Source organism: Hippichthys cyanospilos, chromosome 14, assembly GCF_059441005.1.
Source record: "Hippichthys cyanospilos isolate Australia breed blue-spotted pipefish chromosome 14, RoL_Hcya_1.0, whole genome shotgun sequence".
NCBI classification, from domain to species: Eukaryota; Metazoa; Chordata; class Actinopteri; order Syngnathiformes; family Syngnathidae; genus Hippichthys; species Hippichthys cyanospilos.
In genome coordinates, this window is record NC_142382.1 from 15040145 (window position 1) to 15053320 (window position 13176).

Sequence of the window (13176 nt, forward strand, 5' to 3'; positions counted from 1 at the left end):
CACAACATAGGATGGAAATGAAAAATGAAATAAAATCCTAACTGGCTGTTCTGCTTTGTCCAAGACAAAATACTGTCCACACCCTCTATGGTACAGAATATATGACATATACATGATGTCAAAATATTTTGTGTTCTTTGCAGCCTCCTGAACAACAATAATATACGAAGAATCCCCAGGGGAGCATTTGAAGATCTTGAAAATCTCAAATATCTGTAAGTTGTCCCGATGTCAGTTGTTGTCTTGCTTTGTGTGTCATGTAATGAGTGTTGAGACATGATGGTGAAAAAAAAATGCCAAACTTGCAATTAAATGGAAGGTAAATGACTGCCAGACTGCTTAGTGAGAGAAAACATTGAAAACAAAACCCTCCCTTTGTCAGTTACCGCACATAACATAGCAAACACTGCTAGCATAGGACAAAAATATTCTTTTAGTGATGGAGTGGGACAGTTTTTTTACCAAAAAAAGAAAAAAATTTTTGACGATTTTGACGCTTTATGTAATGAGTAATGACTTAGTAGTTACCCCTAATGTATACATTGAATCAATGCATATGTCTATTAAACATTTCATTTCTTGTTACCGAGTGGTACGACCTTTAGACTATATTTCTAACATGTCATATTTCCATGGTTCAAATAAATTACAGACATATGTTTACTAGAACTGTTTTATTAAAACAAAATAGAAGAGCTATGTATGCAATGTTTGTCAGTGAATATTTATCAGTGTTATAAAAAGCCAACAACGATGTTGTTGTGTGCTTTCAAATTATTGACCAAAAAATGCACACGTTTTAGTAATTATGATCAACACTTGAATGCAGCTTTATTACTTTTATTACACAAAAATCAGTTCGTACACGACTGCCATCAATATCAGTGGATGTGTGCACTCACATGTGTTTTTCTTCAGAACAGAAAGTCCCTGTATTGATGGGTTGTATTCAGCTTAATACTGTAAACTTTAGGTCAAAAAGGATTTACAAATTTGTTTTCTGTTTTGTTTTTTTATGTTAACACAACTCCCAACTTTGGTAGAATTCAGGCTTGTACGTGAGAATTTTACATGGTTTGCTTGTTATATCAACTTAGCGGTTTTTATGTTTAATTATGTACTTTTTTTGTATTGTATTGCAAAATGTTTCGCAGACCCCAGAGAGTCTGGAAACTTGAGTTATCCCATTTACACACCTAAATCTTCATCGTTGGCGTAGCGAAGCTGATATGCTGCTGGTCTGACATGTTCTAACTTGACACTTTGTTATATGCGCACAATACAACATTTAGTAGGATGTCAGTACCGCAGCATTTCCATTTCCATTTCATGTATAGCAATTGTATACATACTGGTTGGTTTTTATTAGGAGCACAGTAACTCCTAATTTGAAACGTAAGAGGCGCTGGAAGAACGTTTAAGGAGCATACAGCAAAATGACTTGCAACAAAATGTTTGTATTTCCCTCCTTTTTCACTATGTGTGACCGATTAATACTGTATGTATTTTAATCTACGTACAGTATATATTAAAATTATAATTTTAATGTTAAGACCTGAAGTGCAAGTATTATTATCAGTGTTATGCACTCTGCACAATACTTTATTGTGGTATCAACGTCAGATGAATTTGTCTTCACCTGACTTCACTATGGGCAGAGTTGATCAATTCTCACTCGTACCTGTGAGAGTGAATGGTTCCTTACCTCTTTTCTGTATGTGTGCTGCATAGGGAACGTAGGGGGACATCAAGAATGAATTCTTGTTGAGAACTGGAGTCTAATGTTTCAATTCCTTGGTATGGTTTGCCATTTTTGCGAATGATTCTTTCATTGACATCAGACGTATGCTGTCATAATGCACGTCGCTTTAGACGTCACCATGCACTTTGCATCACATCATGCTTAGTGAGACAGTAGTAGCGCAGTATGACTCCTTGCAGCACAAACCTCACACGACCTCATGACAGTGGTGTACGTGATAAACTTTTGCGCCGTGAGAGTCAGTATTCAGTTGCAACTCCAGACGCAAACAACACATCATTGTCCTGAAATTCCATTCAATCTCCAATTCAGGGTGCTAAAACAACATAAGTACAAATGAATCAATAATTACAGTTGAACAAGGTTTGTCATAGTGACATTGAGTTATTATGCTATTGAGAGTTTAGAGTTATTATTTGACTTATTGTTCTTACTTTGACTATTACTTTATTGTGATTGAAAAAGTTGTAAAATATGTCATTATTTAAGGTTGCGGCTTATAATCCAGTGTGCCTTATATACGGAAAAAGTTTTAAAATATGCCATTAATTGGGGGTGCGTCTTATAGTCCGGTGCGCCTTATAGTGCGGAAAGTACGGTAGTTCAATTGTAGGTTAAGTCAGAGAATGTTATACAGTAATTGCTTGTTTTTTTCCTAACCAGATGTTTCACTCATCATCGTCATATACAACATATTTAAGAGAGATGATAAAGGTTCTCAACCCGCAAGAGGCTCTTAAGACCTCACTTTTTGTAAGGTCATGTTAACATTTTTTTTGAACATGTATATTAATGCTACAAATCCAATCAGTGCTAGACCATCTATCATATAGGGCAGATGCCCTGTAGGGTTCAGCCCAATAATCCATTAGCAATAAAGACAGTAAACTAAACAGTCAACATTGATGTGCTACTTGTTCTATGTAAGTCAAAGACATAACACAAAGTGAATGGTAATCTACTTGATTATTTTTTTTTCCTTTTTTTCATTATATAATCAATAGGAGACTCTATAAACATCTGAATTATTAAGCAAAATTGAGAATGAAATCAGAATCAGAAAAGTTGTATAAATTCCCATTCCAAGTGCCGCAACTGACTGGTTTCTTACAACCAGTGTAGGATTTGTCTCCTCTGGTATATTACCGTTGGTCTGACATTTAGCTCTTTTTCAGTGAGGGACCTGACAGAAGTGTACACTTACATACACTTAACAACTGCTAACAGCTACAGCTCACACCCAATTACGCCAGCCCTTTCATCTGGGATGTTACTTTGTTCCGAATCACTTTGTTTCAGAATCAAAGACATCACAGGCACACTCAACAAAGCAATTTAAGAGCAACAACTATTTACAACTTATATATGAGGAATGTTGCAAAGCATTCTTCGAAACACATGGCCTTACTATAACGCCAGTATTTTTTAATTAAACAATTACAAATTTAAAATACTCACCAAACACTTCCACCAAATGTATTTGGTGCAGTATAGTGGTGTAGAGTAGTCGCCTCCCAACTGAGAGGTTGCTGGGTCGATCCCCTGACCATCATGTCAGTCGCTGCTGTCAGAGTGACCTTGAGCCCTGCTTGCTCCTGATGCTACATCATTAGTAGTTATATGGTAAATAGTCAGTGTAAAGTGCTTTGAGTATCAAAGGTAGAATCATACCTCTGTACTCTGAGCTCAGTTTGCGGTCATCTAGCTGGTGCATTACCATCAATCCGGCAAGCTGATTTTCCGAGACACCTCTCCCGTATAATGCAGCATTCAAGCTGCATAATACAATAGAGAGTTGTCTCACTCTCTGCTGTATACTTGCACCTCGTGAACACACTTTAGGTTTTGTTGCTTGTGACACTTGTGTTTTCAAATTCATCTAGTGAAAAGAAAAAGAAAAGCAAAATGATGACTATGAACGAAAATATTAAATTCCACTAAAATGATTAAGAACGACTTCACCCAAAAGGAATATTGGCATGGATCTAATTTTGCGACGTGCCTGACCAACATTCAGAATGCTCTAAATGAGATGAGGCAACAGATCCTGAACTTGAGTTGGAAAAATCTGTGGCCTAAAGTCATGCACAACTATGCAGGCTTTATGCCCAACCAGGTCCACTTGGCCATGGATAATGCAGTAAGGCTAGCACGGCTGCTACCCGCTGAAGGCTCCTCCAACATGTTATCACAGGCACAAAAGGGCTCAACCCGAACTAAGAGATCGCCAATAACATGGTCAGAGCCATCAGCAATCATGTCAATGGACTCATGGAGTCAAGAAAAAGCGGCGGCAACAACCCCCCACCAAGTTGTTTCTCGATCTGAAATCTCAGTCATAACCTCAGCAGAAGTCTGGTTATAATTAAGTGCCTTCGTAAATGTAAGCACAATACATGAGAGTGTGCGAGTAAGAGAATGTAAAAAGGAACGGTTTTGAACACATTGCAAACACTTTAACCCATTAACCGCAATAAATGAGGGATTACTGTATTGTTACCTTTTTAATGCATACATCTGTATACAATATACATTCCGATGTAGGTTTATAGTATTTATTGCATTTTTTAAAGTAAAGTTATAAACATATAATCAGATTGAAGGGCAATGGATAATACAAAAATATTGTTCAGTTAGCATAAAAAAATCTAAATAAATGCTCTGACATCCTACCTGCCCCCTCAGAAAATCAGCAATATATTCTTGAAATATTTTGTAGCTTTTGTAAATATTTGAAATGGTGCTTCTTGAAGTTGAACTACATTAGCACAAACTACTGGCTTGTTAATGTTGGAACAGTGTCACCCTCTAATATTGGATCAGGAGACTTGAGTGTTTTGGGGGTTCAAAGGACCTTTTCCCCTACTCTATCTCTTTACAGCTCAATTACCTTACGACATGTTAGCACTTGTTTTGCCCCATTATTCAGTACGTCCTGACTCTTCATACTTTTAATTAAATGCTGCAGCTATTTACAAGCTGTTTTAATGACAAAGGTCATCTCTTTTGAGAGTAGTTTATTTAAAACCTGCACCATTGTTCTGTCCCCTTGTGATTAGCGTAGACTGCTTCCTCAGTGTTCACCCCGACCTAAAGTTCAGTCTGTGGCTGTCCAGCCTTAACTCAGTTTTTGTAATTTCGTCTCCTCTTCAGCTTTACTGTCCGCGTAACTTATTCTATACCACATCCCCACTATGACACAATTCACAAGTCAAACTGAGGTAGAAGGATCCTGACAAAACTAATAGTATATTAGAACATTTTAAAATCATGGTGTCCTCATCTAAATCATAAAAACAGTGGCCAGGCTTGTGCAGCGAAATAATTGGTGTCCACAGCATTTTCCATTATTAGTTAATCAAATACCTAAATTGACACCTTTTGACACCTTTCATCTTACCCTTTTAGTACATCAGAGACATTTTGACAATTCTGTTCTTTCATTTTTGTGTAAAAAGATATTTGTAGGTTTTTTTCTGTTCATGCATGACCACGCTGCAGTAGACAAAAGAAGGTCCATAAAAGGCATGAGTGGATCAGTTTGATATCTAGAAGAGCCCACCTACCACATTAGGGTTGAACTAGGTCAGAGATTTTGAGTCTCTCTCCGTCTTTTACAAAATAAAAATAAAACATACATAAATGAATAAAAATTCCCAGACACACACACACTCTTGTGGAAGTCTTTTAGAAGAGCGAAGGATGTTATACCTGCAAAGGGAAGGCAGACATTTTATATTTGGATATTATCAATGGCGCAAGAACGCAATGATTAAAAGGTGTTTGTTTTTCCATGCATAGCCGTGGGTGTGATGACGGATGGCGCAAAATAGACAGGACATTAAAGACAGCTGCAAGCCATTGCTTTCCTTGTATCACATTTCTTTTGGCGTGTAAAATGGAGGAGGAAACATCTACAAGTTCAGGGGGGTTCTGTCACAGAGCAAAGCTCAGATGCAGTCCAAGTAATTTATGACATTTAAAGTACGTTTGTCATTTTTTTCTTAATTTTAACCATTTAAAGGGCACTTTTTGAAATACTTACTTTGTTTCAAAACTATAACTCAAGAATACATATTTTTTTCACTAATGGTTTTATAGTATTCATAATGGTATTTCTAAATACACTAACTTTTTACGTACTTTTATTTTACTGAATCCAATTCTACTACATCAGTGAGGCTAATGATTACCAAATGTGGTTCCTTGTCTTATAAAGGACTAATTGTAATGTTTGTTACATTTGTATTGTGAACATAAACACTTTGAAAGCATAGCAATTATTCAGTGGAGTGAGCATAGTATCTAATTGTGCTGTGGTCTGCTGCTAAAAGAGTGAACAAACGGTGAAAGAAGTAGATTAGCAGCTGTTTGGTTGATTTGCCGCCACACAGTTCCAAGTACGTCTGCAAAGTGAAAACAGCCTCAGCCGGGCCAACTTCGCTGAAGAATTTCAACCTAAACCACCTTTTATTTTGTCTACCTTCTCTTTTAACCACCAGGCGGTATTAAGATGATGCGAAATGTGAGTGTTATACTAATGTTACTGATTATCTTTCATTTCAGCTATTTGTACAAGAATGAAATCCAATCAATTGACAGACAAGCATTTAAGGGGCTTGTCTCACTTGAGCAACTGTAAGTGACCAACATTTTCGTCACCTATTCCATTGTCCTACCTACTGTTGCTCCCCCGCTTGCTGTCTCTTCATTCCGCTACCCCGAAACAGCTGCTACCAACGAGCCATGAAGAAAGTTCTCCGTGGTCATGAGTGATTTTATGTCATGACTAGGCAGGCCTTTCACAAGTAGCATATCATTGCTTATTTGTCTGTAAGTGCAGTTATTCCTCCCTGTGCGCGCCACTATTCACCTTTCCTCCTCTACTATGCATGCCGCGTGTGCACCCGCCCTTGCATACAGGGCTGACCCTCTTTGACCCCTTTTTTGCATGACTCACATGTCTTTTTGCTTGGACAGCAGATCTGCAGCTCCATGGACCAAACTCCCATGCTCGTAGAGTGATGTTTGTGCTGCTTATAGTGTCATCGTAATGCCGAGCTGGAGTGTTTCTCTTGCGACTCTTGCTTTTATTGTTGTTTAATGTCTGCATTTCTAAAAATCCTTCAGTATGCTAAACGTATTTTTTTGTATGTTTTGTTTGTGACTGTCAATCAAGACACATGTAAGATCTGTTGTTACCAAACATTAAAAAAGGAGTACTCATTTGTGGATTGATTATATTAAATATTTGTAATGTGAGAATAGTGATATTCAAATCTCCTTAACCATAACCTATACTCAATGTGGTGGATAGAAACAATTTGCTCAAGCACACAGGACTCACTATAATCGGTGACTTCACTTAGCTGCATTAATGCGGAACAAATGGCTAATTTGCTAAATCCAAATCCAACACCAGGCTCACTGCCTAACAGATGGCTTGAATCTTTCAACGATATACAATTTTATTAGCAAGTGACAAGTTCTGAACTAGCTTGCATGCAGAGAAATAGTTTGACTACATCCCACAAGGCAACATAAATATGCCAATACCTGACCTCACATGCTTCTTTTGGGGGAATGACTTGATTCGAAGGCATATCCACTCACATTCCTACATGACCCGCCAACACTGATTTCATTTGTGTTAAGTGTGACCCCACATTTCAAGTGTGGGCAAAATATTAACCAGAAGTTGGAAGCATTTTATTGCAATGTTATATCGGTGGGTTGGCCGCTAAAAGTGATTTTCGAATTAGCAAACTGCGAATAAGGTTAGGTATTTTTTTTCCCTTTGAAGACATATGTGCGTCATTAACACAAGTCATAATTTTGATTAATTGTGAAATCACACAGTTTTGTATTTTGAGAATATGGTCACCCAAAATATAGAAATTTGCAATTTAATGATCTATTACTTTTTGTACATACAGGTTATCGTTGTTAGTTGGGTTCAAGTTTAGCTTTGTACCTCTTTAAATAAACAGATATGCTGATCTTCTGCATTTTTGTAGTTCAGTTGTATCTTAGCTTCATTTTTTATGTTTATTTTTTCATGCCAAGTCTCTAATGTTCAAGTGCATTTAGTGGAATTTATTTTGTTTGCAGTAATTTTCACAAACACCTTCTGATTAAACATACTAAACACTTTATATGGTGGAGCAGGAGCCATCTAAAGTGTATAGTATGTTTAATATAATAAATGAAAAGTACTCCTTTATACCGTACATAACCTATACCTCACTAAAGTGTTATTGATTATCAATCAATCAAATTTTATCTGTATAGCCCTAAATAACCAAAGTCTCAAAAGGGCTTCACAGACGAAAAGAGGTCATGTGGAGACTTCTTTCGAAAAAATAAGTCATACAGAAACATCTTTTCGGTGTAAGGTACACAACAGCATTCCCTGTCAAAGCTCCCAGAAGAGGAAGGAAAAACTCAAAAACCCCAATTTGGGGAAAATCAGAAACCTTCAGAAGGGACCACAGGTGGGAGGAGCCCCCTTCCATTATGACTCGTCAGCAATGAAAGGAAGAAGAGGAGAGCACTTACCCTGCTTTGAATTTGTAATTTTGACAGAGGCCAATAATGTCAATACTTTGTTTTTCTTCAGGTATCTCCACTTTAACAGCATTGACTCTTTGGAACCAGAATCATTCAGTCACCTACCAAAGCTTGAACGACTGTAAGTGGACCGTTGCCCGTTGATCGCTGGGATATTTTAATGTCCTCAAATAGTCATTTTAGTCATTAAATGAATAATACAACTGCTGAATTTGACAGACCCTTGAAACTAGAAGCCAATAGTGAGTCAGTATCTTATATTACTTGGCTTGAAATTCAATGTAGGAATTTGGGATAAAGTGATTATAATGAATGAAATAAATCAGTGGTCCAGTTGCTCTTCAAAATAGCAAATACCAACCATAACAAGGGATTTGAGTTATAACTAATATTTAGTCTTCACTATTTGAATTTGCCTCCTCGGTGCTGTGAGATCATGCAAGTGTTCTTTTACTCAGCTGTATATTTGTTCAACAGCTGTCAGGAAATATTGCAAAGCCAATTATTTTGCTGCTTCCAAAAATATTCTCTTTGGTACAATAAGCCTGGGAAAGACGAGAGTAGCGGAAGAGGAAGAGATTACAACATGCAAGTTTAACTCCCGGATTAGGTTGATGACTGAAAACACATCCTGGCCCCATCTGAACTGAACAAACTACACTGTTCCATGGTTAACATATATAGGAGGAGCCTTATCAATAACCCTGTCACAATGTTGCTTTATCACCCTAAACACCCCTAAAGTGTTATTTTCCTTCATTGATGCAGTGTTTGCTCGCGTCCCTGATCTCGCGAGAAAAAAAAAAACGACAATCTGGAAAAAATAACACAGCTTTGTTGAAATAAATTCTGCTCATCACATGAGCCTCACGGTGCAAGATAATGACAATCATGTAGATGACAACTAGTAGATGACAAATTACCAAAGACATAAATAAATTACCATATTAAAAAGACATGCGCATTTTTGACCTCACGCGAATACAGTAGCAATGAATTACGACACTAAGTAGTATGCGGCATGCGCACTCTGAAGGGAATTTGTTGGTAATTTTTTTACTGGAGCAGCATATGCAGTAGTATGTTCCCTGTGAAATGTGTCTGACGAAGCAGCTGATTGGAAAGGAAGTCCTAAAATGATTCAAAATAAAACGTAAAAAATCAAGTAACAGATTTTTAATTCCAGTTAAATGTCTTCCATTATACCTATTTACATTTGGTTGCTCCCAGCGATATTCAGACCCAGAGAAGCAATACCTACAAAATAAGATGGAATAAAAAGCAAATAATTTGATGGTACATACTCTGTGAGTCATGTCTAAAAACTCCAAGTCTAAATTGTGTTGTAAAATCTCGATATCACAAGTCTTCAAAGATCATGAGTAATGTTTTTAAAATTTTGAGTATGCTGTAAGTGATCCATCAGTCTCGAGCATTTATTTCAGCTCATAAATTTGCCCATGTGTCTCCTTCAGGTTTTTGCACAACAACAGAATCACCCAGCTGGTCCCGGGAACCTTCACCAATCTCCAGGCCATGAAACGACTGTAAGTGGAAAAGCTCCATGTCAACCTTCCAAACAGCTGTGTAGGAATGCATGCCTGGATCCATGTCAACCTCACAACCACGTCACCCAGTAAAAAGCTGGACTTGTTAATCAATTACAGTATATGCCACCACAGTTTTCTTACTGGACTTTTGGCACATGGGGATTTCTATCACAAGGCTAAGGCACACTTTTAGCTGCATATGTCAAACTCCACATAGAAAACAATAAAATATCTTTTAAGTGAGGCTTACAACCAGTGTTAAAGAGATTTATAAGAAAAGTAAAGAAATAAAAACTAAATGCATTCATATGCGGTTGGACATTTCAATTTCAGATAGAAAAAGTCCATCACAACATTAAATCTTACTAACTGTAAACGGTGAAAATGGAGGCTTTGGGAAGCTGTTACATTTTGTAATAAATTGGAATTTCAAGTATGAACTCCGCTTGTTATCATGTTCAGTCAACTACAGGCTCCACTCTAATTCGACCTCTGAGGGCTGTTACTCTGAGGGTAACTCCGGCCCTCTGTGTTACCCGACTATACTCATGGGATGGAAACAGAAAAGGATGACAGTACTGTACACTTACTGTGTAAGGTTTAATCATTTAAGATTTAAGTAAATATTTGTACTGCACACCCCCCCAAGGACTCCAAAAAGGCTGGGTACTCGGAACTGCTGTTTGGTGCACAAGCACAAACCAGTCAGGACCCGTCCGTCCCCTGGCGGCCTTCGGGTGGAAGGTGGCGGGAGGCTATTCCCTCATCCACTCCCCAAAGCAGATGGGGGCTACCCCCTCGTCCACTGGGGTGAACCTCACTCTACAGGTGCTGAAGCGGGGAGCAATAAGTAAGCCTGCCCCTGCTCTGCAACTCCAGAGTGGACGAGTGTCCAACCCCTCTTGAGAGGACTGGTACCAGACCCCGAGCTATGTGTGTAGGTGAGTCCGACTATTTCTAGTCTGAACTTTGTCGCCTCACATACCAGCTCAGGCTTCTTCCCAGCCAGAGGGAGGACATTCCATATCCCAAAAGCTAGCTTCTGCAGTCAGGGATTGGACAACCAAGGTCCCTGCCTTTGGCCGCTGCCCAGCTAATATTGCACCTGACCCCTATGGCCCCTCCTGCAGGCGGTGAGCCCATGGGACCCATGTTACAGCTTCTGGCTGAGCCCCATGGGTGCAGGCCCGGCCACCAGGGGCTCGTCATCGAGCCCCTCGTCCGGGCCTGGCTCCAGAGGGGCCCAGTTTACCCACGGCCGGGCAAGAGAAAACCAGATTCAACTGTGTAACTCATCATAAAGGGTCAATTGTGCATGTAAAGTATAAATAGTTTTCACATTTAAAAACATGTTGGTATCCACATACAATTACTGCATATGAAAATTTCTGGGGGTAAGCATAGGGTGGTGGTTCTACTTTACAGATTTCATTTTCGGCGCCGGGGGTTCTGTCCCGAGTGAAAAATGGGGAAACACTCTAGATACTTATTAGAACATTTACCAAAAAAAATTGGAGCACTTTTAATGTCGCCCCGTTTAAACAGGTGTGAAAAACACTGAAGAAGCACTGTCAATTTTTACGTCGTACAAAATTACAGTTCGCAATTTGAGAGAACTATACATCATTAAATATGGTCATGCTACATCTCCCCAAGAAAGTCTGTGGCCAAATGCAGTGCGGTGCACCCAACTGAAAAAGTCAGAAGCTTCAGTGCTACCAGTGCCACAGTTAGTGTAGATCCCTACACTACTACTGTATATACTTGTGAATGCTCAATTGCATGACACTGGCAAGTAACCCCCCCTTGTTTGGGGTTGCAGTCGTTAATTATGTCAAGCTCCCTGGAGTGCCTACCCTGCCCTGTTTATTAGACTTGAGAAAATACTGCTCTTGCAAAAGGGTGTATTATATCAGGGAGTGTTTTATTCACAGGATTTTACAATAAGTGGGCTATAAAATTTGTGGACTATCCAGCTCCTGTTCTGCTATGACCTTGCTGTTTTATGGACCACCTCTAAAAATTATGCATTACTACGAAAAATGCTGTTTTGTATTTATGTATTCATTTATTGACTAGTTTACTTCTTCTTTCTTTTGACGGTTAGTTCACATAAGTTTCATTCAGCCTGTAGTTTGTCATATATGGCTGGTGATAGGACATTGGCTCTTTAAAGGAAGTCATTCATTCAGAAACAGTTCACTAACAACAGTTGTTCAGAAGACTGGCTCTATCAGGGCTTTTTTTCCATCTTTTAAAACATCAATATTTTACTCGTAAAATAAACACTGGCATTAGCTGTTCATTGTAAGTCATGTCATACTTTAAGTCTTAAGTGGTGGCACATCAAATATCACGTCTTTCCAAAAATATAATATATATTATATATATACTTCTTCTCAGTCGCTAGTCTTCCTCTCTACCCTTTTTCTTCTAACAAACTGGTGTTGTTTACACCCCCTCCCCTCTCTATTACTTCGCTCTGTGACTTGTTATATTCTGACCTAACCTTCTGTTCTAACCTGTCCCTCCCATGATACGTAAAGCAGCAAGCAGTGCATGCAGTTGTTACCCTCAAGAGGATCGCGGTACGCCGGAGCCTAACTCAGTGGAGTGAATGAAGGAGCCAAAAACAGGCGTTTTACTGACATCAGAAAGAACTAGCGAGCTAACAAAGCAAAACAAGTGTCAAAAGACCACACACAACAATCCTCCTATCAAATGGGTCCTCTCAGAAAAAGGTATTCGTAAAGAACAGTTCTGCCCACGGGTGAATTATGTACTACAACATTGATTGTCCTGCTGTGTGCTCCCAGACTCACATTTTCACCATTTTGACATTTTCTACATTAAAGTTAGTAACTAATAAATTAAAAGTTGCTGTTTATTTGGCCAACTCGGCGCAAAATCTGTCCTTTCAAACTCTGGAACGAAAAGTTGAACGTCTCCTTGGATAAGGTGGGCATGTATTTCATGAATTTAAAATTTTAATATTGGTAAAAGCTCCAAAAATCGTATTTTCCATAGTACGGGCCCTTTAAAGATTCACAAATTGTATTGCTATGACTGTACTGTAGCTTTTATGTCTGATTGTTTGTCAACAATGTGTGTTAAGGCGACTGGATTCCAATTCGTTGAACTGTGACTGTGAGCTGCTGTGGCTGGCGGATCTTCTGAAACAGTACGCAGAGTCAGGAAATGCCCAAGCTGCCGCCACATGCGACTATCCGATTCGCCTGCAGGGAAGATCGGTGGCCACACTAACAGCCGAGGAGCTTAGCTGCGGTATGAAGA

General features: G+C 38.8%; 1 protein-coding gene and 1 long non-coding RNA gene across 3 annotated transcripts in view; one reads left to right on the forward strand and one right to left on the reverse strand.

The window, feature by feature from the left end:
• The window catches only part of pxdn (peroxidasin), a 51054-nt gene that overhangs the window by 12802 nt on the left and 25076 nt on the right, over nt 1–13176 (forward strand). The window contains exons 3-7 of one of the 2 annotated variants that reach the window (XM_088433849.1): nt 144–215; nt 6329–6400; nt 8382–8453; nt 9808–9879; nt 12998–13167. In XM_088433849.1, coding sequence (XP_088289975.1) covers nt 144–215; nt 6329–6400; nt 8382–8453; nt 9808–9879; nt 12998–13167 — 458 coding nt within the window. The remainder of the gene's footprint in view (nt 1–143; nt 216–6328; nt 6401–8381; nt 8454–9807; nt 9880–12997; nt 13168–13176) is intronic. The other variant, XM_088433850.1, reaches the window with a different exon arrangement.
• On the reverse strand, nt 810–3635 carry LOC148413123 (uncharacterized). Its single transcript, XR_015867834.1, has 3 exons — nt 3434–3635; nt 3221–3363; nt 810–2078 (listed from the first exon to the last, which is right to left on the reverse strand). It is a non-coding gene; the product is annotated as an uncharacterized LOC148413123 (long non-coding RNA).